Source organism: Tupaia chinensis, unplaced genomic scaffold (assembly GCF_000334495.1).
Source record: "Tupaia chinensis unplaced genomic scaffold, TupChi_1.0 Scaffold000609_1, whole genome shotgun sequence".
Classification (NCBI taxonomy): domain Eukaryota; kingdom Metazoa; phylum Chordata; class Mammalia; order Scandentia; family Tupaiidae; genus Tupaia; species Tupaia belangeri.
The window spans coordinates 1,038,308-1,061,711 of NW_006160128.1; the positions used below are offsets into that span (position 1 = coordinate 1,038,308).

The window sequence follows — 23,404 nt, forward strand, 5'->3', positions numbered from 1 at the left end:
TTTTTTTTTTGCTATCGGGCACGGGCGTCTGGAGAAACAGAGGGAGGAAAGTGAGAAATCACCCCCCAGGGCGGATGGCTACTCTGCAGTCCCTTCTCCTCCGTTCTCCTCTCGGGATCTTGGGCGCACATGCACACATGCCTGGTGTAAGTTTAAGGCACCGGGTTCGGACACGAACCGCGGTCGACTACGTGGGAGTCCAGCGACATAGCCATTACACTAACTGCTGGTCCCTCTTGTGGGCATTCTTGATTAGTAAGGCCTTAGATAATCAAATTTCTGTTCATATTTCTGGAGCCATTCAGCCTGGGGTCTTTGAACTCACATCACAGCCAGTAGTTTCCATCTTATAAAACATCTTACATATTGAAATGAAAACATTATCTTTCCTTTAAGTGAGAGTTTTAGAGATCAAATGGCCCTTATTCTTGGCCAATGTTGTTTCATGATCATAACCAAAGTCTGAAGACTTATGCCTTACTCTGGGCTATTAAAATGTAAATTAACTTTGCATTCCAAGAACCTTAGAAAATACACTCTGCTTTTAGTTCAGCCCTTATTAATTTTCCATTTGGGAAATTCTCACTTTTTCTTTAACAGGGAAAACTGAGGGCCACCTATCTTAAGGAGTCCCTGCTCAATTTCAATACCACATACATTATCACATGCGGAATTTTTCCAATCCCAAGTCTTATTGCTTATGGAAGGACTAAGTAGTTACAGAGATTAGGTGTTCGTTTGAATAATCACTACTACATGTTTTTTTTTTTTGGAGAGATTTTTCACTGTAGGGCGCGTGCGCTCGCCAGACAGACAGAAAGAGACATAGAGACAGAAAGCGAGAAATCACCCCCCAGGGGGGATGGTCACGCCGCAATCCCTTCTCCTCCATTCTCCTCTTGGGATCTTGGGCACGCACGCACACGCGCCCAGCGTGAGTTTTAAGCCACCGGGTCCGGGACACGAACCGCGGTCGACTACGTGGGAGTCCAGCGACATAGCCATTACGCTAACTGCTGGTTCCCACTACTACATGGTTTTTCAACTTTTCCCCCTACAAATAGTATCACCTCTTTATGTGTTTACTCATAAAGAGGTAATTTCTATAGGATTTTTGTCTACAGCTACCAGATGAGGTTCTCCCAGCTTTTCTAGACCATAATCTCTCTTTTTACCTTAGTACAGTTTTTAAAATACTACTCTTAATATTGTTCTTCACTAATTTCCATTTTGCAATCATTTTTCAAGTCCTTATTTGCTTCACTCTACTCTTACTATCTCAGATATGTTAACATCTAAATCTTGAAGATCAAAGATACTTCTCTCTTTTTGAGGGCTGGTGCTCTGTTGCTTGGAAATGCAAATTTCATCTCCTATCATCTTGATGTTTTGTCTTCCATCAGCCCTTTCCAGTCATCTAGTCTCTGGCTTCCCATTACTGCTTTCACTATACCCTCCATAATCTTAGTAGTGCTTAATAGTTGCTCCTTCCCATTCTCACTTAGGAAAGGGGAAAAAAATCCAAAGACTCTGGCAAGAAAATGAGTACGATTTTTGATCCAGGTTGTATTTAAAAATTATTTTAGTACAGAATACTTAAATGTCCTGTTCTATAGCCTCAAGTCCCATCACGGTTGATAAGATAAGTTGCTGTTAGACCAAGGCATCAGGAAATCTTGACCACTTTCTTTTAGCTTTTGAATCCATAGCCAGGTCATTTTTGCAGGACTCTGTAAAGCAAATATAATTGACAAGAAACGGAAGTGTCTGAATTTGGTTAGAAATGAGAGTAGCATTCTGACTCTTGAGAGGCCTGAAGGCATAAACTCTGGGCTGCTGAATATCATGAAAAGAAGAACATAAGTAGAGAAAGGGAAGGAAATTAGGACCCTACTACTTCCACCTTGTCTTCTCTGGGGGACATTTGGCCTTTGCACCTTAGAAAGATCTCTACCTGGATTCTGAGCAAGTTGGTGTTTTTGAGTTGTGTTTCCTGGGATCCTGGGGTCCCCTAAGGTAGTAAATGAGTCACTGATGCTGGAATTCTCTGAGGTGGCCTGTGCTCATTTTCTCTTCTGAGGTTTTACAATCAAACAGATAAGGTAATTTATAGCTTTCTCTACCTTGTCAGCATCCCTTCTAAACCAAAGAAACTTGGATATATGAGACATTGGCCTTAACTTACAAACAAAACTACAAAGGAATGCCAGCATATTTAGCTAAGCCAGCCAGAGCAGATAGCTCACACAAAGGGCCCAAAGGAATGACTCTTGTACAGAACCATATAAAAAGCAGCTCAAAAGTGAGTCAGGCCCTTTTTCCTGGGTATGTGCTGTTTTGTTCTTTGGTACTCATTTTTAGTGATTATATCATGACTCAGCTAGACACCCGTGGGATGAGACTGATCCTCAGATGGGCCCCTTTCTTACAAGTTTAGAGATAAATCTTTTTTTTTTTTTTTGGAGAGATTTTCACTGTAGGGCGCGTGCGCTCGCCAGACAGACAGAGAGAGACATAGAGACAGAAAGCGAGAAATCACCCCCCCAGGGGGGATGGTCACGCCGCAATCCCTTCTCCTCCATTCTCCTCTCGGGATCTTGGGCACGCACGCACACGTGCCCGGCGTGAGTTTTAAGCCACCGGGTCCGGGACGTGAACCACGGTCGACTACGTGGGAGTCCAGCGACATAGCCATTACGCTAACTGCTGGTTCCCTTAGAGATAAATCTTGAAGGGGGACCATGTAGGTTATGTTGTTGTTGGGGAAAATTTTTCTATGCCTATCTCCTCCTAGTTTTTAAAATAATTATTGTATTTATTATTATTATTATTATTATTAATTATTTCTATTTTACTATGGCCAGAGACAGAGAGAGAGAGAGAGGGAAAGTGAAAACAAGCTGCCAGGTCTGGGCTTGGAAATGCGGTCCGCCCTGTGAGAGTCCAGTGCCTTAACCACTGCACTGCCTCCTGACCCTTACTACTTCTGATTTTATCCTGCTATTGACCAGCAGTGTCTGGCTAGGTAACAGGGCAATAGAGACCTCAGGTTATGATCCATATTGGCATCTTGACTTTAGCTGTTTCTTTCTCTCTCTCTCTCTCTTTTTTTTTTTTTGAGAGGTTTTTGCTATAGGGTGCGTGCGCGCCAGACAGATAGAGAGAGACAGAGAGACAGAAAGCAAGAGATCACTCCCCGGGGGGATGGCCACGCTGCAATCCCTTCTCCTCCATTCTCCTCTCAGGATCTTGGACACACGCCCACACACGTGAGTTTAACCTGCCAGGTCCAGGACTCAAACCGCAGTCGACTACACGGGAGTCCAGCAACAAAGCCTTTAGGCCAACTGCTGGTCCCAACTTAGCTTTTTCAACTAAAGCAAAGACTGTCAGTTTATACAAACTCCAAAAATAATAAAAAATTTATTCTCAAAAAATAGGACATTGTGGGATCAGCAGTTAGCATAATGGCTATATCACTGGACTCCCAAGTAGCCGACCGCGGTTTGAGTCCCAGACCCGGTGTCTTAAACTCACACCGGGCGTGTGTGCATGCGTGCCCAAAATCCCAAGAGGAGATTAGAGGAGAAGGGATTGTGGTATGGCCATCCCCCCTTGGGGAGTGATTCCTCGCTTTCTGTCTCTCTGTCTCTCTGTCTTCCTGGCGAGTGCATGTGCCCTATAGCAAAAATCTCTTCAGGAAAAAAAAAAAATTAGAACATTGTATTTTGACTGTATAATAGCAGCTGTATTCAATCATTTGAAACCTGAGATCCAGGCAGGAAACTAAAGAAGACCTGTTTGAAGCCCATTCATTGCTGATTTTGTGTACATAGCCTTGGTTACCTTAAACAAATGGCCATAATAATTCTTTTTTTTTTTTTGGAGAGGTTTTTATTTTGCTATAGGGCGCGTGTACTCACTAGAAAGACAGAGAAACAGAAAGTGAGAAATCACCCCTCAGGGAGAATGGCCACGCTGCAAACCATTCACTGTCGGCGTTTAGGCCACCAGGCATGGGGCTAAAACTGCAGTCGACTACATGGGAGTCCAGTGACATAGCCGTTACGCTGACTGCTGGTCCCATGGTTGAGATTTTTAACCTTTTTTTTTTTTTTTGGAGAGATTTTCACTATAGGACGCGTGCGCTCACCAGACAGAGAGAGACATAGAGACAGAAAGCGAGAAATCATCCCCCAGGGGGGATGGTCACGCCGCAATCCCTTCTCCTCCATTCTCCTCTCAGGATCTTGGGCACACACGCACACGCGCCCAGCATGAGTTTTAAGCCACCGGGTCCAGGTCGCGAACCACGGTCGACTACGTGGGAGTCCAGTGACATAGCCATTACGCTAACTGCTGGTTCCCGGGATTTTTAAACATTGATACTTTTCAGTTATTCTTTCGATACGAAAGTTACTATAGTTGTATTCTAAGTAACCTTTAGAGAAAAATCGGTCTGTTGATAAAAATTAGTTTAGACTCTCCATGTTCTCCTTTGGCATTACTTATTCTTCAGTTGCACTCTCCTCAAGCACTTTCCGTACAAGAAGCACATATGTACTTCATGTTTTATACCCCAGGTTCTAGGAATGCAGGAGGGAATAAGATCCACTTCTGCTCTCTTGAAGTATTCAGAGATGGCCGTTTGATGACATGGCCTATGGTGACATAGTGCGTATGTTCAGAGTCCCATTGGACCCAATCTGATTGAAATCCTGACTCTGCCATTTACTAGGTGTATGACCTGAGATAGGTCACTATATTCACCTCAGTCACTTAAATTCTTTCTTTCTTTTTTTTTTTTAAGGCAGAAGATTAAACAAGACATTGATACTAGGTTTAGCCCAAGTTTCTTTGATAGTGACTGTCCAAGTGAGGGTAGAGGTAAGAGTAGGATATCAGAAAAGTATAATTCAGGGGCCAGCAAGTGGCGTGGTGGTTAAGGGATCTGGGCTCCCACATGGCTGACCACAGTTTGAGTCCCCACCTGGAGGCTTGCTTTCTCTCTTTCTCACTTACTCTCACTCTGTCTCTCTTTGGTCAAATTAAAGATAAATAAATAGAAATATAAAGTTAAATAAAAAATAATTCTTAAAGAAAAAATAGTGCAGTTCAGAGTATACCTGTGTACAGGAATGCTATTAGTCAAATCATCCTTATCCAGAAAAAAATAGACCCACAGAGACTCCTTGGAGATGAAAGAACCCTGAATAAAGACAACTGTTTTAGACTCCATAGATTCCCATGGATCTCTCTTCCCTAAATCTCTCAAGTTTATTTTTGTTTGACAAGATCATATTCCCCTCCTCCACTCTAGGAACACGTGAATCCAACTGCCTGAGGATTTCCACTGTGGCTGCCTACCTGAGTGCTCATCCTTTCCTGATCCTCCATTAAAAATCCACCAATTCTGTGTATTAGTCACTCCTTTCTTTATTATATTTTTGAGATAAGGGGCTTTGTGTGTGTGTGTGTGAGAGAGGTTTTTGTTATAGGGTGTGTGCACTCGCCAGAGAGACAGAAAGTGAGAAATCACCCCCCATGAGGGGTAGCCACACCGCAGTCCCTCCTCCTTCATTCTCCTCTCCATATCTTGGACATGCACGCACACGTGCCCAGCATGTTTAAGCCACCAGGTCTGGGACTTGACCATGGTTGACTACATGGGAGTCCAGCGACATAGCCATTATGTCCACTGCTAGTCGCAGCTAGTCACTTCTTTCTTTCTTTCTTTTTTTCTTTCTTTCTTTCTTTCTTTCTTTCTTTCTTTCTTTCTTTCTTTCTTTTTTAGTGAACTTGATGTTGTTTGGCTGAGATATAAATAACTTTGAGTGTACTATCCATCTGGACAATTTAGATGCAGCCATCCCTTGGTATCTGTTGGGGAGTGGGTCCAGGACCCATAGGATACCAAACTCTGGGTGCTCAAATCCCTTATATAAAATGGCATAGTGGGGCCAGCAGGTGGCATAGTGGTTAAGATATTGGACTCCCACATGGTTGACTGTGGTTTGAGTCTTATGTTGCAGCTTGAAAATCATACGAGGCACATGTGTATGTATGTCCAAAATTCTAAGAGGAGAATGGAGAAGGGATTACAGTGTGCCGTCTCCCCTAGTGGGTTATTTTTTCCTTTCTGTCTTTCCAGCGAGCACACACTCCCTATAGCAAAAATCTCTCCAAAAAAAAAAATCAATAAATAAAATGACATAATAGGCCCAGCACACAGGGCTGGTAGCACAGCATTCTGCAGTGGAATGCATATGCAAGATTGGAATTCAACTCCCACATTGGCCTGTACATGCCAGGCATGCACATCTGTAATTCTAGCTGGTTGAGAAAAGCTGGGGTGGAGGGTGTAGCAGCTGGAGAGCCTATTGGAAGTGTTTGTCTTTCTCTCTCTCTCAATAAATAAATATACTTTAAAAAGAAGCATAGTATTTGCATTTAACTTATATATCTCCTCCTATATATCTTAAATCATCTTTACTTATAATACCTGATACAATGTAAATACTATGTAAATAGTTATACTATATTGACTTAGTTTTTAATTCTTGTTTTTTTTTAAAAAAAAATTATTAATAATGTCAAATATGGAGAAAAATCTTGACAAAAGACATTTTTATTGCATGCCAAATAGTAGCACTAGAATTGGGACTAAGTTGGCGTTGAGATTTTTAACCTTTTTTTTTTTTTTTGGAGAGATTTTCACTATAGGACGCGTGCGCTCACCAGACAGAGAGAGACATAGAGACAGAAAGCGAGAAATCATCCCCCAGGGGGGATGGTCACGCCGCAATCCCTTCTCCTCCATTCTCCTCTCAGGATCTTGGGCACACACGCACACGCGCCCAGCATGAGTTTTAAGCCACCGGGTCCAGGTCGCGAACCACGGTCGACTACGTGGGAGTCCAGTGACATAGCCATTACGCTAACTGCTGGTTCCCGGGATTTTTCACTATAGGACGCGTGCGCTCACCAGACAGAGAGAGACATAGAGACAGAAAGCGAGAAATCATCCCCCAGGGGGGATGGTCACGCCGCAATCCCTTCTCCTCCATTCTCCTCTCAGGATCTTGGGCACACACGCACACGCGCCCAGCATGAGTTTTAAGCCACCGGGTCCAGGTCGCGAACCACGGTCGACTACGTGGGAGTCCAGTGACATAGCCATTACGCTAACTGCTGGTTCCCGGGATTTTTAAACATTGATACTTTTCAGTTATTCTTTCGATACGAAAGTTACTATAGTTGTATTCTAAGTAACCTTTAGAGAAAAATCGGTCTGTTGATAAAAATTAGTTTAGACTCTCCATGTTCTCCTTTGGCATTACTTATTCTTCAGTTGCACTCTCCTCAAGCACTTTCCGTACAAGAAGCACATATGTACTTCATGTTTTATACCCCAGGTTCTAGGAATGCAGGAGGGAATAAGATCCACTTCTGCTCTCTTGAAGTATTCAGAGATGGCCGTTTGATGACATGGCCTATGGTGACATAGTGCGTATGTTCAGAGTCCCATTGGACCCAATCTGATTGAAATCCTGACTCTGCCATTTACTAGGTGTATGACCTGAGATAGGTCACTATATTCACCTCAGTCACTTAAATTCTTTCTTTCTTTTTTTTTTTTAAGGCAGAAGATTAAACAAGACATTGATACTAGGTTTAGCCCAAGTTTCTTTGATAGTGACTGTCCAAGTGAGGGTAGAGGTAAGAGTAGGATATCAGAAAAGTATAATTCAGGGGCCAGCAAGTGGCGTGGTGGTTAAGGGATCTGGGCTCCCACATGGCTGACCACAGTTTGAGTCCCCACCTGGAGGCTTGCTTTCTCTCTTTCTCACTTACTCTCACTCTGTCTCTCTTTGGTCAAATTAAAGATAAATAAATAGAAATATAAAGTTAAATAAAAAATAATTCTTAAAGAAAAAATAGTGCAGTTCAGAGTATACCTGTGTACAGGAATGCTATTAGTCAAATCATCCTTATCCAGAAAAAAATAGACCCACAGAGACTCCTTGGAGATGAAAGAACCCTGAATAAAGACAACTGTTTTAGACTCCATAGATTCCCATGGATCTCTCTTCCCTAAATCTCTCAAGTTTATTTTTGTTTGACAAGATCATATTCCCCTCCTCCACTCTAGGAACACGTGAATCCAACTGCCTGAGGATTTCCACTGTGGCTGCCTACCTGAGTGCTCATCCTTTCCTGATCCTCCATTAAAAATCCACCAATTCTGTGTATTAGTCACTCCTTTCTTTATTATATTTTTGAGATAAGGGGCTTTGTGTGTGTGTGTGTGAGAGAGGTTTTTGTTATAGGGTGTGTGCACTCGCCAGAGAGACAGAAAGTGAGAAATCACCCCCCATGAGGGGTAGCCACACCGCAGTCCCTCCTCCTTCATTCTCCTCTCCATATCTTGGACATGCACGCACACGTGCCCAGCATGTTTAAGCCACCAGGTCTGGGACTTGACCATGGTTGACTACATGGGAGTCCAGCGACATAGCCATTATGTCCACTGCTAGTCGCAGCTAGTCACTTCTTTCTTTCTTTCTTTCTTTCTTTCTTTCTTTCTTTCTTTCTTTCTTTCTTTCTTTCTTTCTTTTTTAGTGAACTTGATGTTGTTTGGCTGAGATATAAATAACTTTGAGTGTACTATCCATCTGGACAATTTAGATGCAGCCATCCCTTGGTATCTGTTGGGGAGTGGGTCCAGGACCCATAGGATACCAAACTCTGGGTGCTCAAATCCCTTATATAAAATGGCATAGTGGGGCCAGCAGGTGGCATAGTGGTTAAGATATTGGACTCCCACATGGTTGACTGTGGTTTGAGTCTTATGTTGCAGCTTGAAAATCATACGAGGCACATGTGTATGTATGTCCAAAATTCTAAGAGGAGAATGGAGAAGGGATTACAGTGTGCCGTCTCCCCTAGTGGGTTATTTTTTCCTTTCTGTCTTTCCAGCGAGCACACACTCCCTATAGCAAAAATCTCTCCAAAAAAAAAAATCAATAAATAAAATGACATAATAGGCCCAGCACACAGGGCTGGTAGCACAGCATTCTGCAGTGGAATGCATATGCAAGATTGGAATTCAACTCCCACATTGGCCTGTACATGCCAGGCATGCACATCTGTAATTCTAGCTGGTTGAGAAAAGCTGGGGTGGAGGGTGTAGCAGCTGGAGAGCCTATTGGAAGTGTTTGTCTTTCTCTCTCTCTCAATAAATAAATATACTTTAAAAAGAAGCATAGTATTTGCATTTAACTTATATATCTCCTCCTATATATCTTAAATCATCTTTACTTATAATACCTGATACAATGTAAATACTATGTAAATAGTTATACTATATTGACTTAGTTTTTAATTCTTGTTTTTTTTTAAAAAAAAATTATTAATAATGTCAAATATGGAGAAAAATCTTGACAAAAGACATTTTTATTGCATGCCAAATAGTAGCACTAGAATTGGGACTAAGTTGGCATCAGTCACCAAGGAGCAGTTTGGTACAATCTGAAACTTTTTGCTGTTATGAAAAAAAAATTATGGGGGACCAGCCAAAATTATGGCTATGTCGCTGGACTCCCACGTAGTCAACCGCGGTTCACATCCCGGACCCATTGGCTTAAAACTCATGCCAGGCGCGTGTGCGTGCGTGCCCAAGATCCCAAGAGGAGAATGAAGGAGAAGGGATTGCGGCGTGACCATCCCCCCGGGGGTGATTTCTTGCATGTGCGCTATAGCAAAAACCTCTCGGAAAAAAAAAATTATGTACCTGGCAGTAAGGAGGGAATCTCTTCATGGGCAAAGGAGGAGTTGGGTCAGGAAGTCAGAGTAGAAGACACCTTTAGAACTCTACTTCTGAGAAAGGGACATTGTTCTACTCATTTTCCCTCCAGACACTGAGACACTGAGACATGTTTGGGATGAATGTGTGAACAGGGTAGAGTTGGGAAAGGAGTGGAGGCATGTGGAATAGACTTGGCTTAATGATTTTTCATACCCTAATAATACACAGTTCTTGGGAGAGATTAAGAGGTTACTGTTGACTAAATAGACACTTATTTCTTTGGGTGCATCACATTTTGCCAGTTGGCTAGGGGTACAAGTTGCCCAGAGCATACAGAGCTATTGATGATTGCTCAGAAGTAACCTTGTCCAGAACTTGGGTGTGTGTGCTCTGTTTAGGTGTGATACCCTCACCAGTGAGGTTGAACCTTTGAGTTTATCCCAGGTTTGTGAATAATGACATCTTTATCCATGTTATAAGTTCCAGGCCTCTGGTACTTTTCTTATTCACTGCAGGAAAAAACCTATAGGGATGGCTCTTAAAACACAGCTTTCAGAGCCAGTGGATGGTGTAGCGGTTATATCGCTGGACTCCCACATTACTGACTGCAGTTCAAGTCCCGGACCCGGTAGCTTGAAAATCACACTGGGCTCATGTGTGTACATGCCTACGAACCTGGGAGGAGAATGGAGATTGAGGCCATGCCGCAGTCCATGAGGAGGGTGGTGGTTTCTTGCTGTCTCTCTCTCTTCAGTGAGCGCACGTGCCCTAAGACAAAAACTTCTTTAAAAAGAAAGACAAAACAAAACCAAAAACCCCCACAGTTTTCTATCAGTGGCCTCATGACTGTAAATCACGCATGGTGTCTGTAAGGCTTACTCTCTAATTCATATTCTCAGTACTTGGGGTACTGTTTGTTATGAAAGTGATTCAAATCTCTTTCTTTATCCTTTAGTTCTCCCTGCTGTCAGGGGTAAAAAGGATTTTATCCATTATTTCCCCAGTGGTTCTATTTTTGTTGGTTTGTTTGTTTTCTTTGTTTGCTATCTTCATCATAGAAATTGAGGGCAAATGGATCAGAGATTCTGTGTGTGTGTGTGCATTTAAGTCATTATATACCTGTGGCATTGCATTTCCCTAGCTCAGCTGCCTAACTATTCCCAAGCAGTTCAGTCTCATTTTGCTCATGATTGGCCTTTTCTAAGGTAACATTTGAATTCTATCTTGAGGATCAAAAACTTAAGAAATGTTTAAGTGGCTTTGCTTTCATTGACAATGGAATTGCAGTGGGTGGACGTGGGTAATGCTTAAAGGCTAAATAAAGGCTCTTGCTTGGTAAGAGCACATATGCTGAGAGGTGTTTCATTTTTCTTCTTTCCATAGCAACTTTATCTGTGAGATTGTGTTCTGCTGGTGGTATAGGTAATAAAAAAATCTCAGCTTCTGTTCAGAGCTATTTGTCTGCCATTACTATTATAGAACTATTTATTTTCCATTGTTTGATTTTTGTTTCCTTCTGTCTTCCCAGGTGGCATTGGTAGGGTGGTCAATGGAGCCTTCATGGTGCTGAAGGGGCATCGGTCTATTGTTAACCAGGTCCGATTTAATCCACACACCTACATGATTTGTTCTTCTGGTGTAGAAAAGATTATCAAGGTAAGACACTCTCCTTCTGCCCTTTTAGTTATCTTTACAGTTCATAATTAGAAGAAATTAGAAGCAATGTATGCAGGACTGCATATGTAAACATACTAAAACTATTTTAGAATCCTCAATGATTTTGACATATTATAACATATTGGAAAGTTTATTGAAAGGTGGTTTAAAACCCTCCTTTTAGAACCATTTTTTAATTAATCACTGGATTTTGAGCCAGAGGGCATCTTCTAGTCACGACCTGTGTGCTGCTACATTTCCAGTGGCCTTTGATCATGACTATGATGAATTCTGCTCTCCAAACCTCATCTGGAGGTTAGAAGAGCCAGCCACTTATCCCCTCAGTTACTAACTGCACAGTATGCGTTAAATTCTGTCCTAATATGGCACAGCTAAGACTAAGTGATTGCCAGAACAGTAGCTAAATTGTTTTAGGATATATTGGGTTGGAAAAGTCATGACTCATTTTTGCATAGAAAAATACTTCATGACTTTTCCAACAACCTAATATCAAAATACTACTGCACATAGTTGTGATTGAAGCAACTTGGGTGTGAATAACAACTACTTTAATCGTTTGCACATCAGCTGAACGAACTTACCTCTGCCAAGGAATTTTTTTACAACTGCGACAGAGGGACCCAGCCTGGCTGTGTCCATGGAAGGATGGCCCAGTGCCCGTCATTCACATTCTAGTTATTAGTAACCTCTTTCTGCATCTGAGGAAATGAGAATTCAGGGAAAATGGTGAATTCTTGATACCCTTGTGGCTAACTTAACTTTTAAGTAAGGGTAGAGGGCTTTCCTGCCAAAAGTTAAAGTTCTTCTATTTTTTTTCTTAAAATGACATTGAAAACCTGAGGGAGGTTTCAGAGAAAATATAAAAATCTGTTTATGGCAATTTAGTAATTGTCATTTTCTTTCCCTTTCTTTCTTCTTTCTTTCTTTCTTTCTTTCTTTCTTTCTTTCTCTCTTTCTCTCTTTCTCTCTTTCTTTCGCCAGAGTTAAATCTAGTTGTATTTGATGGCAGAAGGCAGCTATCATAAGTACAATATTGGCATGTGGGTCAATGTGGTTTTTTTTTTTTTTTTTTTTTTTGCCCTTAGTCCAACTTCCTTTTTTTAGGCTTTGTTGGTCTAGGGCTGACTTTCATGACTGCACACATTTTCCCGTAGGGCTAGACTGGGACTTTCAGATCATTTTTACTGACTTTTTCTTTTTACAGTTGATGAGATTTAAGTTATAAATCACTGTCCGAGGTCACACAGCTAATTAGTGGTGAAGCTAGGCCAGAGCCCTGTCCTCTGTTTCCCAGCACACCCGACAGCGGCCATGCTCGCCCTGCTGGATGCCCCCACTGGGTCTGAGCAGCTCAGTAGTCCTTCACACGGGGAGTCGTCAAAATGGCCAGGTCCTTTGAGTTGCTTACCCTCTCCTTTGGCCTGTGACTAATGGGTTGGCACTGTAACACGTTCTTTCTAGGCCAGTTGACGTCATTCTCCTTCTCAGAAAGCTCTCTGCTTGGGCATCTCCTTTAGAAGAGAAATCCCTGTTTGGCTGTGTACTCTGGGATGCTTCTGCGCTAAGTCTCCCTAGTTATTGTTTAGTTAACTAAAGTCCTTACCCTAAAGGTCATAGATTGGAAACTAGCCAAATTCTCAGAGGAGAGAGGGAAGAAAATGCTTTCTCCATGAGGTCATCCAGACTGATGTGCAGTTCACTGCTACCAGACTCCCGAGGGATCGGAACCCTATTCCAGTAGGGGGCATTTTTGGCCATTTGAAAAGCCTTAAGTCTGTACAGATGACCTTAGTGAGAGGTAAAGCAAAAGGCTTTGGAGTTCTCAGCCTTGCTTTCTCACAGATATCTTCTCCATTCAGAGTCTGGCTGAGAATGATGTGGCGCTAAGCATTGCAGGAAGCGGGGTAGAAAGGAGATGAATGAGACCAAGTACGCTGCTGGCCTCCTCTATTGGGATTACTGCCCCTGCCTGTGCTTACAGCATCCCAAAAGGCCAATGAGTCTCAGCACCCTTGGGTCTGTCCCTTTTCTGTAAAGTGAGGATGCTAGCAGTGACTTGTCACCTAGAAGTGCCTTGTGAATTATCTGTGCCTGAAATCTTCAGACTATTTTTAGTATCATTTTACTGCTTGCTATTTCTGAGAGGATAAGTGGCACAAAGATCATCACCTACCAGGCTCTAATCCAGCCTGAGACCTGCTTTTGTTTCTCTCTCTCTCTCTTTTTTTGGGGGGAAGTAGGGTGGGGAGGGGGGGTGGTCGTAGAGAGTGTACGTTCACCAGAGAGAGACAGGGAAGGAAAGTAAGAAATTTCCCCCAGGAGGGATGGCCACACCATAGTCCCTTCTTCATTCTCCTCTTGGGGTTTTGGGCACACGTGCACACGTTCTCAGCATGATTTTGAAGTCACTGGATCTGGAACTCAAACTGCAGTTGGCCATATAGGAATCTAATGCCTTAATCACCAACCATTTCTTGGCCCCTGCTTTTGTCTCTTTATCTCTCTGCCCACTCCACTTCCTCTCTGTTCTATCCTTTATTACCAACTTCTAGCTGGAAGGAGAAAAGTCCCTGTCATCAGGGCCAGCCTCTTCCCACCCACAACAGGTCTTCTTTCCCCCTCATTGCCAACACTTACCAAAATAGTGGGTTCATTTTGTAGTTAAACATGTTAGGTAGCAGGAGAGGTGGGACAGATTCTGATATTTTTTACCTCAAAGATATTTGTTTATCAATTTCTTATCTGTGATATACCCACCACGTGCTGTTTGTGCGACGCTCTATGGAGAATGCAGATGAAAAAAGGTGACACAAGTCTCCCTAGGAATCAGTGACCTAGGAGGAGGGACAAGAGATGAAGATAATGAGAAATGCATCGGTGCACAAGATATATGACAAAGTGCTCTGTGAGGAGGGAGAGAGCTTTCTCATCTGTATAGGTTAATATTTGAGCTGGATTGTTTTTGAAGTGCTTTCATTTCTTCCATGAGAGAGGGAGGTGAAAGATGGGGAGAGACGGGCATCCCCATCAGAGTTTTCACCGTGCGATCCTACCCCTAACCCAACCTAGATCATGGGCCTGTATATATGCTTCCTGAGGAAGACGTCAAGAACGTGAACCTGAGACCCTCCTGTGTGGCCTCAGTACCACAGAGAGTTGTGCCCCCTTGTGCCACTGCAGCTGGCTTGAGCTAGATTTTAAAGAATGGATAAAAACTTCAAAAGGAAAGAAGGGAATAAGATAAGGAAAATATTCCAAGTAGAAGGAATATATATTTATTCTGTTGGATCAGCAAATACTTGTTCACCACCTACCAAGTGCCAGGTCTTGTGCTTGTGAGTAAACGCTCAGAGTAGGAAAGATAGGACCCATGCAGACAGTGATCGTATTGGGTAAAAGTGAGAGGACAAGAAGAAAGGACTAGATTAGAAAAGGGGGGCTGGAGGCAGGCTCACAGGGTCTTAGGAGCCAGATCATAAAGTGTGGCAAGCCCTCAAATGATAATTTAGGACCTGATGTGCATGGTCCATCAGAGGATGGACAAACTTATAAATTCAGTGTAATAGTGCAAAGAGAGAAGAGAGCTTAGACCTGCTACATCAAGTGTGTCATGGTTACTTATGTCACTCAAACACCTGTCATTGAATTGCTTTCCATTTTGATGATGATTGAGTAAGAATTGAGCTGCATCCTTTCACTCAGCAGCACTTGGAGCTTTATTTGTCACCAGGCTCTGAGAGGAAGCTGCCCATTGCTTCTCCTTTTCTCCTAAACCTTGCCCCACAGGAGGCCCATTTATCATGTAATGGGGTAGGGGTGGGGGTTGTTTTTTATTGCTTCACTTCTGAATGGTTGACTTACAGTATTAAATGAACAATTTCACAAATGTTAAAAATGGATATTTTAAGAATGAGGACCAATATATAGGGACAGCGAGTACTTCTGATGTTCAGAACTCTCCCTGAAGGTGGTTTTAAAATATTTCAGGTTGAGGTATTCAATTGCCAAATGAAAGAGAAAGCACTACAGTTAGTGGTGTAGGTTGTGTCATTCTCCCATTCTCATCTCCGCAGATGAGAAACAGGTTCTTTCAAGGGTGAAGTCATTTGCTCTGGGGCTGGGGTTCCTACCTGTCCTACCTATTCCTACAGCTCTGTACTGCGACTCCTTTGAGGATTAAAGACTGGCTGTCTGTGAGGGGGATTTTGTTTTGCTCTGAATCTTAGACTTGAATGAGACCTGCCTAATTTGCTACTTATTAGGTCACTGGGAAACTCATGACATCTTTCTCTATGTCTTTCTATGCAAAAATGTGTCATGACTTTCCCGACAACTCAGTAGATGAAGAAACTGAGCTTCACCCAAGGTCACCAGCTAGCCAGGAGTTGAGTGGGAACCCACACTCAAGTCTCCTGCCTCTGAATCCTGTGTTTAGTTCCATTACTCCAAGCTTCAGGAATGAACAGTCTACCTCAGCTTAATATGTTCCAGAGCCCAAACAAAAGCTGACTTTCAATGTTATGATTTTCATTCCTGAAGGGGATTGTGGGTAGCTGGTTAGTAATAGATTAGAACCTAAAAACTGGCTTGGCAAGTGAAGAGGCCAGCATCTCACCATTATTTTGTACTTTTGTTAACAAATTCTGGGTTTCTATGAAGAACAAATAGATTTATCTTTGTATTAGGGACATGGCTAATAACATTTTACCATTTTTGGACTGGTAAGGTAAGAGATCTGGTTCAGAATTAAGAATAAGACCCCCAAAATACCCCAGGGGCTTTGCCTTTTGGACCCCTCAGCTTCTTTTCTAAGCCACCTCACTCTTGTTCCCTCAGACATCTGTTTGCTGATAGCTTGAGCCTTGTGCCGGAGACCATGTCTAGAGATTTCCCAAACATCAGATCTCAAAAGAATGTGAGGGGCCCAGCCACATGGTGTATGCTGCTAAGATATACGCTGTGCTTCTCAGGCTGGGACCACACAGCAGGCTCAGGTTCATGCTTCCCTAAAGGCAAGCTTGGTGTCATGCACCTGTTTAACCCAGGGACTCAGTGAGGCCGAAGTAGAAGGATCATGATGGCAAGGCCTTGTCTAGAAGGAAAAAGAAAGAAAATGAGAATCCCTTCAGATAAATGCTTTATTTTTAAAAATTGGTCCACTCACTTACCCCTTGAGTGCTTGTCAAAAATGCAAAGTTATGGTACCTTCCATGACTTACTTAATCATCATCTGTAAGAGTGGGGCTCAGGAGTTAAAGTTGTGTTTGTTCTTCAGGTGACTCTCTTGCATTGGAAAGCTTGAGAACCACTGTCTTAAAATGTTCCTGGGTAAAATTATGAAGCTGGGGAGGGGAAAACATCTGTGGAGTTATGGGCAGGGAGCAAAGTTGGATGAAGAATGAATCTAAGCTGGGAACTGGTGAAGAAAAGCTGATCTAGACCTTTTCTTCAGCCTCTTTTGAACTGGGGGTTCTCCAAAGAGACAACACCTTCCAGGAAATGGCCAAGTAACGCATGGCAGGAATGAGTCTCAGAAAAGTTCTACAGAGAGCTGAATTTGTCCTTAGGTAGCTTTGGGGAAACAAAGTCTTTGTCTCAGCGGAGGATAGGAATGAGTGGCCACTGTTTTCTGGGTTGGGTGCCATCTAAAGATAGACACCAGCCTATCAGGCAAGAAAATCACCTGAAATTTCATCTGAGTTGCCATAGCTACCAGCTAATGTAACTGAGCTTTTCCATGCTGCTCTGTGGACCAGTCTGGCAGTCAGGTGGAAGTAGTTTTCTCATTTGCAATGATAGCTTAATTATCTTAAGCTTGATTTTTTGCATAACTTATCCAACCTGTAAAGTCAGGCTCTTGAATCAGATCGACCTGAGTTTGAACTCTACTTCTGCTGCCTTTTAGCTGTGAGCCCATGTCTTTGACTTTGGAGTGCAGGAGTATTAAAGGATTGAACTGGAATTTGTCTTACTGGTTTCTGCAGCTAACAAAAGAGTTGGGGAGCAGGCTAGTAGCTCCTGGTTAAGAGAACCCCGTTTCCTGGGTAACTGATTCCTGTGTGTCCAAGAAGGAACTGCAGTGTAGGCAGCTGGCTATTCTTATCGAGCTCCAGTAAGCAATCCCCATTCGTTAAAAATAGAAATGTTGCCGTTGGAAAGAAGTAGAGCTATAGGCTGAAATAATAACTGTTGCAGAGAACTGACTGCTGGGTCCGTTTTCACTTTGGAAAGATGGTACCTCTTTGTGCACAACTTTGGTCTTCTCGGGAGTTTTAAAAATATGGGCCCATCTTTAAATCCTTCTACATCCTCTGAGATTATGATTATAACTTCCAATAATTTAACTAATAGAAGAAACTGAAGGGGAGGGAGATTGTAAGGGAGTCACTGTCTCCCCTGCACTCAGAGACAGGGCTTTACACTGGGCAAATACTGTTCTAAACCATGCTTTTTTATACACTTGCCCCTGGAAGCCTTGGATTTCATATGCATCCCATATAATCCAGTCTGGTAAAGAACATATTTTTAAAGTTGGTTAGCATGTCCTGGCTATATGACAGAGGTCTGAGGAAGCTTTCCTTGCTGTTTTTTATCACTGCCAGCTCTAGAATACTTCCAGTCAGTCCTGTTGCTTTTGTTTTTCATCCTCCATGCAGATCTGGAGTCCATACAAGCAGCCAGGATGTACTGGAGACCTCGATGGTCGGATAGAGGATGACTCCCGCTGCCTCTATACCCATGAAGAGTATATCAGCCTTGTGCTAAACAGTGGAAGTGGCCTGTCTCATGACTATGCCAACCAGTCGGTCCAGGAAGACCCCCGGATGATGGCCTTCTTTGACTCCCTGGTCCGCCGAGAGATTGAGGGCTGGAGCTCTGACTCGGACAGTGACCTCAGTGAGAGTACTATCCTCCAGCTGCATGCAGGAGTCAGCGAGCGCTCGGGCTACACTGACTCTGAGTCCTCAGCCTCACTGCCACGCTCTCCACCTCCCACAGTCGACGAGTCTGCTGACAATGCCTTCCACCTGGGGCCCCTGCGGGTCACCACCACAAGTGCAGTGGCATCAGCTCCACCTACACCCACATGTGAGGATACAGCGTCTCGGCAGCAGCGCCTGTCTGCTCTGCGGCGCTACCAGGACAAACGCCTTCTGGCCCTTTCCAACGAGTCTGATTCTGAAGAGAATGCTTGCGAGGTTGAGCTGGACACAGATCTCTTTCCCCGGCCACGGTCGCCTAGCCCTGAAGATGACTCCAGTAGTTCCAGCAGCTCCAGTAGCTCAGAGGACGAGGAGGAGCTGAATGAACGCCGCACTTCCACTCGGCAGCGGAACGCTATGCGGCGCCGCCAGAAGACACCCCGAGAAGAGAGGCCCAGCGCCCCAGTCAAGCCCACCAACACCTACATCGGAGAAGACAACTATGATTACCCCCAGATCAAAGTGGATGACCTCTCCTCCTCCCCCACCTCCTCTCCTGAGCACAGCACTTCCACTCTGGAGATTCAGCCAAGCCGAGCATCGCCAACTTCTGACATCGAATCAGTTGAGCGAAAGATTTATAAAGCTTACAAGTGGCTCCGCTACTCCTATATCTCCTACTCAAATAACAAAGATGGAGAGACCTCCCTAGTGGCCAGGGAGGCAGATGAAGGGAGAGCGGGAACCAGCCACAAAGATAACCCAGCCCCTTCCTCTAGTAAGGAAGCTTGTCTAAATACAGCCATGGCCCAGAGGAACCAGGACCTGCCCCCTGAAGGCTGCAGCAAGGACACCTTTAAAGAAGGGACTTCTAGAAATCCCAGCAATGGCTCTGGCCGTGAGCATAGCAACCATCCTTGGGCAGAGGTGCCAGAGGGCACCTCTCAGGACACTAATAATGGTGGCTCTGTAGAACACACTTTTGAAAGCAAGAAGCTCAATGGAAAGGCCCTGAGCAAGGCCCTGAACAGCCGGGCTGAGGAGCCACCCTCTCCTCCTGTACCCAAGGCATCTGGCTCCACTTTCAGCAGCGGATCTGGCAACTGTCCCCGGACCCAATCTGATGACAATGAGGAGAGGAGCCTCGAAACCATCTGTGCCAACCACAACAATGGACGCTTACACCCACGCCCCCCTCACCCTCACAACAATGGGCAGAACTTTGGGGAACTAGAGGCAGTGGCCTGCTCTTCCCCAGGACATTCAGACGCTGACCATGATAACTCTCCCCTGACAGGGACACCCCTGCACAAAGATTGTTGTGGGTCTGAAATGGCCTGTGAGAGCCCCAGTGCTGGAATGAGAGAGGACCCCACTGAGCCCCCAGCCACAGACAGCAGGGCTGTTCATGGCCACAGTGGCCTCAAAAGGCACCGGGTTGAATTGGAAGATACAGATTCAGAGAATTCCTCCTCAGAGAAGAAATTAAAAACATGATAAAAACGAAGGGAAACAAAAAGCTACGAAAAAGTAGCCTTATGAAAAAAATTCTGTTTAGTGAACACAGGAAAGGAAAAACAAGTATTAAAGGCACATAAAACCAGGGCCTGAAATTTTGTGTCTGATGCTGCTCCCTTCTATTCAACATCCAACAATGGGTCTGAATGTCTAGCTAGCCGATGACTTGTATGTGTTAAGAAAGGGGGGAAAAAAATCCAAGTGACTCCTTTCTAGTGAGGCTTCAGCACAGTGCCCCTGTGCAAGGTTCTGTGAAAGGAAACCTTTGTTTGACTTGTGCTCGCGTGTGTGTACACTGGCATGTGTAAACACCTTGTCTCATAAGACCTCGTAGTTCTCCAACAGAAATGGCCTATGGATCTGTATTTTTGGCCATCTCACCCTGTTTACTGCCATAGGTGTTCTGGTCTTCATGATGAGTTCCTGTTCAGTCAGGTTGTGCTGCCAGTGAGTTGTAGATGTCTATGGGAGGAATGGAGAGAGTGGAATCAGGCCTTCAGCCCACTGGCTGTGCTAGCGAGGAAAGCATGGTTCCTTTCTTAAAGAAATCTTCCATGTTTTCTATGAGTACCTCTTCATTAAGCATTTAATGTGGACACAATAAAAGTGGAACATTTTAAATGCTAGTGAGAGGTCAGCACTTAAGATTAGATTAAGAGAACATAGACCCCCGTTCAGTTTCACTGTTTGAGATTTGAGCGGTGCTGCGACATGTATTGTGTGGAGGCCATAAACTATGACTAGGCACGGATGGCACACTCTAACCAGTTAGGTGCTAGCTCCTAAGAGGCACGCAGAAGGCCAGCAGGTACTCGACTCCATGTGATGGGGTCTGGGCATATTGAAAGAAGCAGAAAAGACAGCTCTTAAGAGCCTTATGTTCAGACTACTAAAGTGGATGTTATAGGTGTGTTGATGAGGAAGTATAGTGAAGAGCAGAATGCGGTACTATATTTGTTTAATTCAACCCAAATCCGTTGGTCAGAAGTGGGACTGGCGTCTTCCCTCAGACTTGCAGTTGGCAGAGGCTGTCGTGTTCTAACTAGACCACCGAGCAGTAGGCATCTCAAAGTAACCAAGTCTTAAAGAGTAGGTCCGTTAGGGGCCAGAGGGGTGGGAAGAAGGGCTTCTAGTTTAAGACTCCTGGCTCCCAGAAGAGACCCAGTTTCATTGGGATAGATAAAAATTGAGAGAGGAAAAGGCCAGAAATTTGTAGTGTTGCAGTGTCCATTGTAGTCACTCAGTTATCATTGAAGGTTGTACCAGACAGGAAGACATAGGATTGACCAGATATTTTGTTGGTGTAGATGTCATGAAAAGGCAGAATACTGACAAGAAATGAGTTAGGGAGAGAGAAAAACAGTGTAATTTTCTGGAGCACAAAGGTGCTAGATATCTAGGAGCCCAGCTGGGATTGGCACAGGGATGGCCTCATATGTGGCTAGTGTGGCCTCACTGATGCAGCTTTCCTTTTAGAAGAGGACCTGTCGTGCTGGAACTGGGACCAGGGGGAGACCAAGGTGGAGGCTAAAGACTTGGATAAAGCTGGGGAGGGGGGTATTTATAAAAGGAGGGACGTAAGCCAAAAGGAGATGTCATCTTGCTCAGCATTGTGAAAGGGAAGAGGTGCCTAGCATGTGTGATGTGACTGGGGTAATGAAAACACTGTTTTTAGGAGGAAAGGAAGGAGTGTGAGTAGCTGTGGGGATGTGGACAATTAATCAGCTGGACTCTTACTGGGGGAGCGAGAAAGTGATTCTGTAACCAACATTAGAATTACTCTGGATTTGTAATCGAAATGGTTCTATGATTTGTCTTTTGACTATTCACCGATAATTGTAAATTCTGGTTTTATAAGCCCAAGTCATTTTACATTTGCTTTTCCAAAATGTATTAAATTGGAATTTTTTAATCCTTTATATACAAAAAATATATAATCATTCAGTGTGTGTTTCTCTTAGTCAGTATAACCAATCTTTATATCCTATTTGATTTCTGGCCTCACTGATGCAGCTTTCCTTTTAGAAGAGGACCTGTCGTGCTGGAACTGGGACCAGGGGGAGACCAAGGTGGAGGCTAAAGACTTGGATAAAGCTGGGGAGGGGGGTATTTATAAAAGGAGGGACGTAAGCCAAAAGGAGATGTCATCTTGCTCAGCATTGTGAAAGGGAAGAGGTGCCTAGCATGTGTGATGTGACTGGGGTAATGAAAACACTGTTTTTAGGAGGAAAGGAAGGAGTGTGAGTAGCTGTGGGGATGTGGACAATTAATCAGCTGGACTCTTACTGGGGGAGCGAGAAAGTGATTCTGTAACCAACATTAGAATTACTCTGGATTTGTAATCGAAATGGTTCTATGATTTGTCTTTTGACTATTCACCGATAATTGTAAATTCTGGTTTTATAAGCCCAAGTCATTTTACATTTGCTTTTCCAAAATGTATTAAATTGGAATTTTTTAATCCTTTATATACAAAAAATATATAATCATTCAGTGTGTGTTTCTCTTAGTCAGTATAACCAATCTTTATATCCTATTTGATTTCAGTCTAATCAGCAGGTAGCGACTTCTGACTTCCCTAAAGATAATCCATATATCTTCCTGGAGAAAAGAAGTAGTTAAAATTCCCTTGAGAACTAGCTACTTGGTAGTTAAATTTCCCAAGTGCAGAAATTGGTCTTTTACTTATTTAAAGCCTTTATCTCATTTGGATACTCAAAAGAGAAGTCAGTGTTCATTCTGGTTAACTTTAGAAAAGGAAGATCACTTTTGACAAGGTAACAGTCTATCTTTGGGAGAGATTCTTCCCGGCATCCCAGGTTCATCTGGCCCTGAGATACACACAGGAGCAGGCCAAGCAATGCTTGTTTCTGTAGCCACTCCACCCTCGTTTCCAGAGATCTTCCGTCTGTGGTCATGGTCCTGGAAACCTGGCAAGAACAACTCCCAGGGTCCCTTTGCCTAAACTCTTGTGGAATTCAGGCCCCAGTTTTGGAGGTCCATGGAATCCTCACATTCCTCCATGATAGGGCAGATGGCACTGGTAAGGTAAAGAATTATTTGGAAGTGCCTGTTCTTTTTCTGCATCCTGTGCATAAAGTTTAAATGGCAGGTCCAGATAGGTCAAACTGTTTCTCTCCACTTTATTTTCCATCTCGTTTGGTAAATGATTCTTTAGGACAAGTAAATGAGAGAAATGAGTTGGTTTGGGGCAAATGAAGTTTGCAACTGTGCTGGATTAATAAGGCGAGTCTCTTGTCTGTCTGTCAAGGTGCCTTCCTCTGCTGAAGCCTTACCTCCTCACAGCCCGGCCTCTTTCACCCAGCAAAGGTTAACTCTTCTCCTGTGTATATGCAAATAAACCTATTATTCACTCCTCCTGTCTTCCTCTTCTCTTCCAGGGAAGACTTGGGTGCTTAGACACCTCTCCTCTTCTATGTCTTTCCTGTTTTAATTCTTGCCTAGTTGGAAAGCCGAT

The 23,404-nt window shown here is 43.6% G+C and overlaps 1 protein-coding gene across 2 annotated transcripts in view; it reads left to right on the forward strand.

Moving 5' to 3' along the window:
- Window positions 1–21,858, forward strand: part of DCAF5 (DDB1 and CUL4 associated factor 5) — a 125,491-nt gene extending 103,633 nt beyond the window's left edge. For both annotated transcript variants that reach the window (XM_006158759.3, XM_014591699.2), the window contains exons 8-9: window positions 11,337–11,464; window positions 18,142–21,858. In XM_006158759.3, the coding sequence (XP_006158821.1) occupies window positions 11,337–11,464; window positions 18,142–19,905 (1,892 nt within the window). In that variant the 3' untranslated portion in view covers window positions 19,906–21,858. The remainder of the gene's footprint in view (window positions 1–11,336; window positions 11,465–18,141) is intronic.
- Window positions 21,859–23,404: the final 1,546 nt, after the last annotated feature.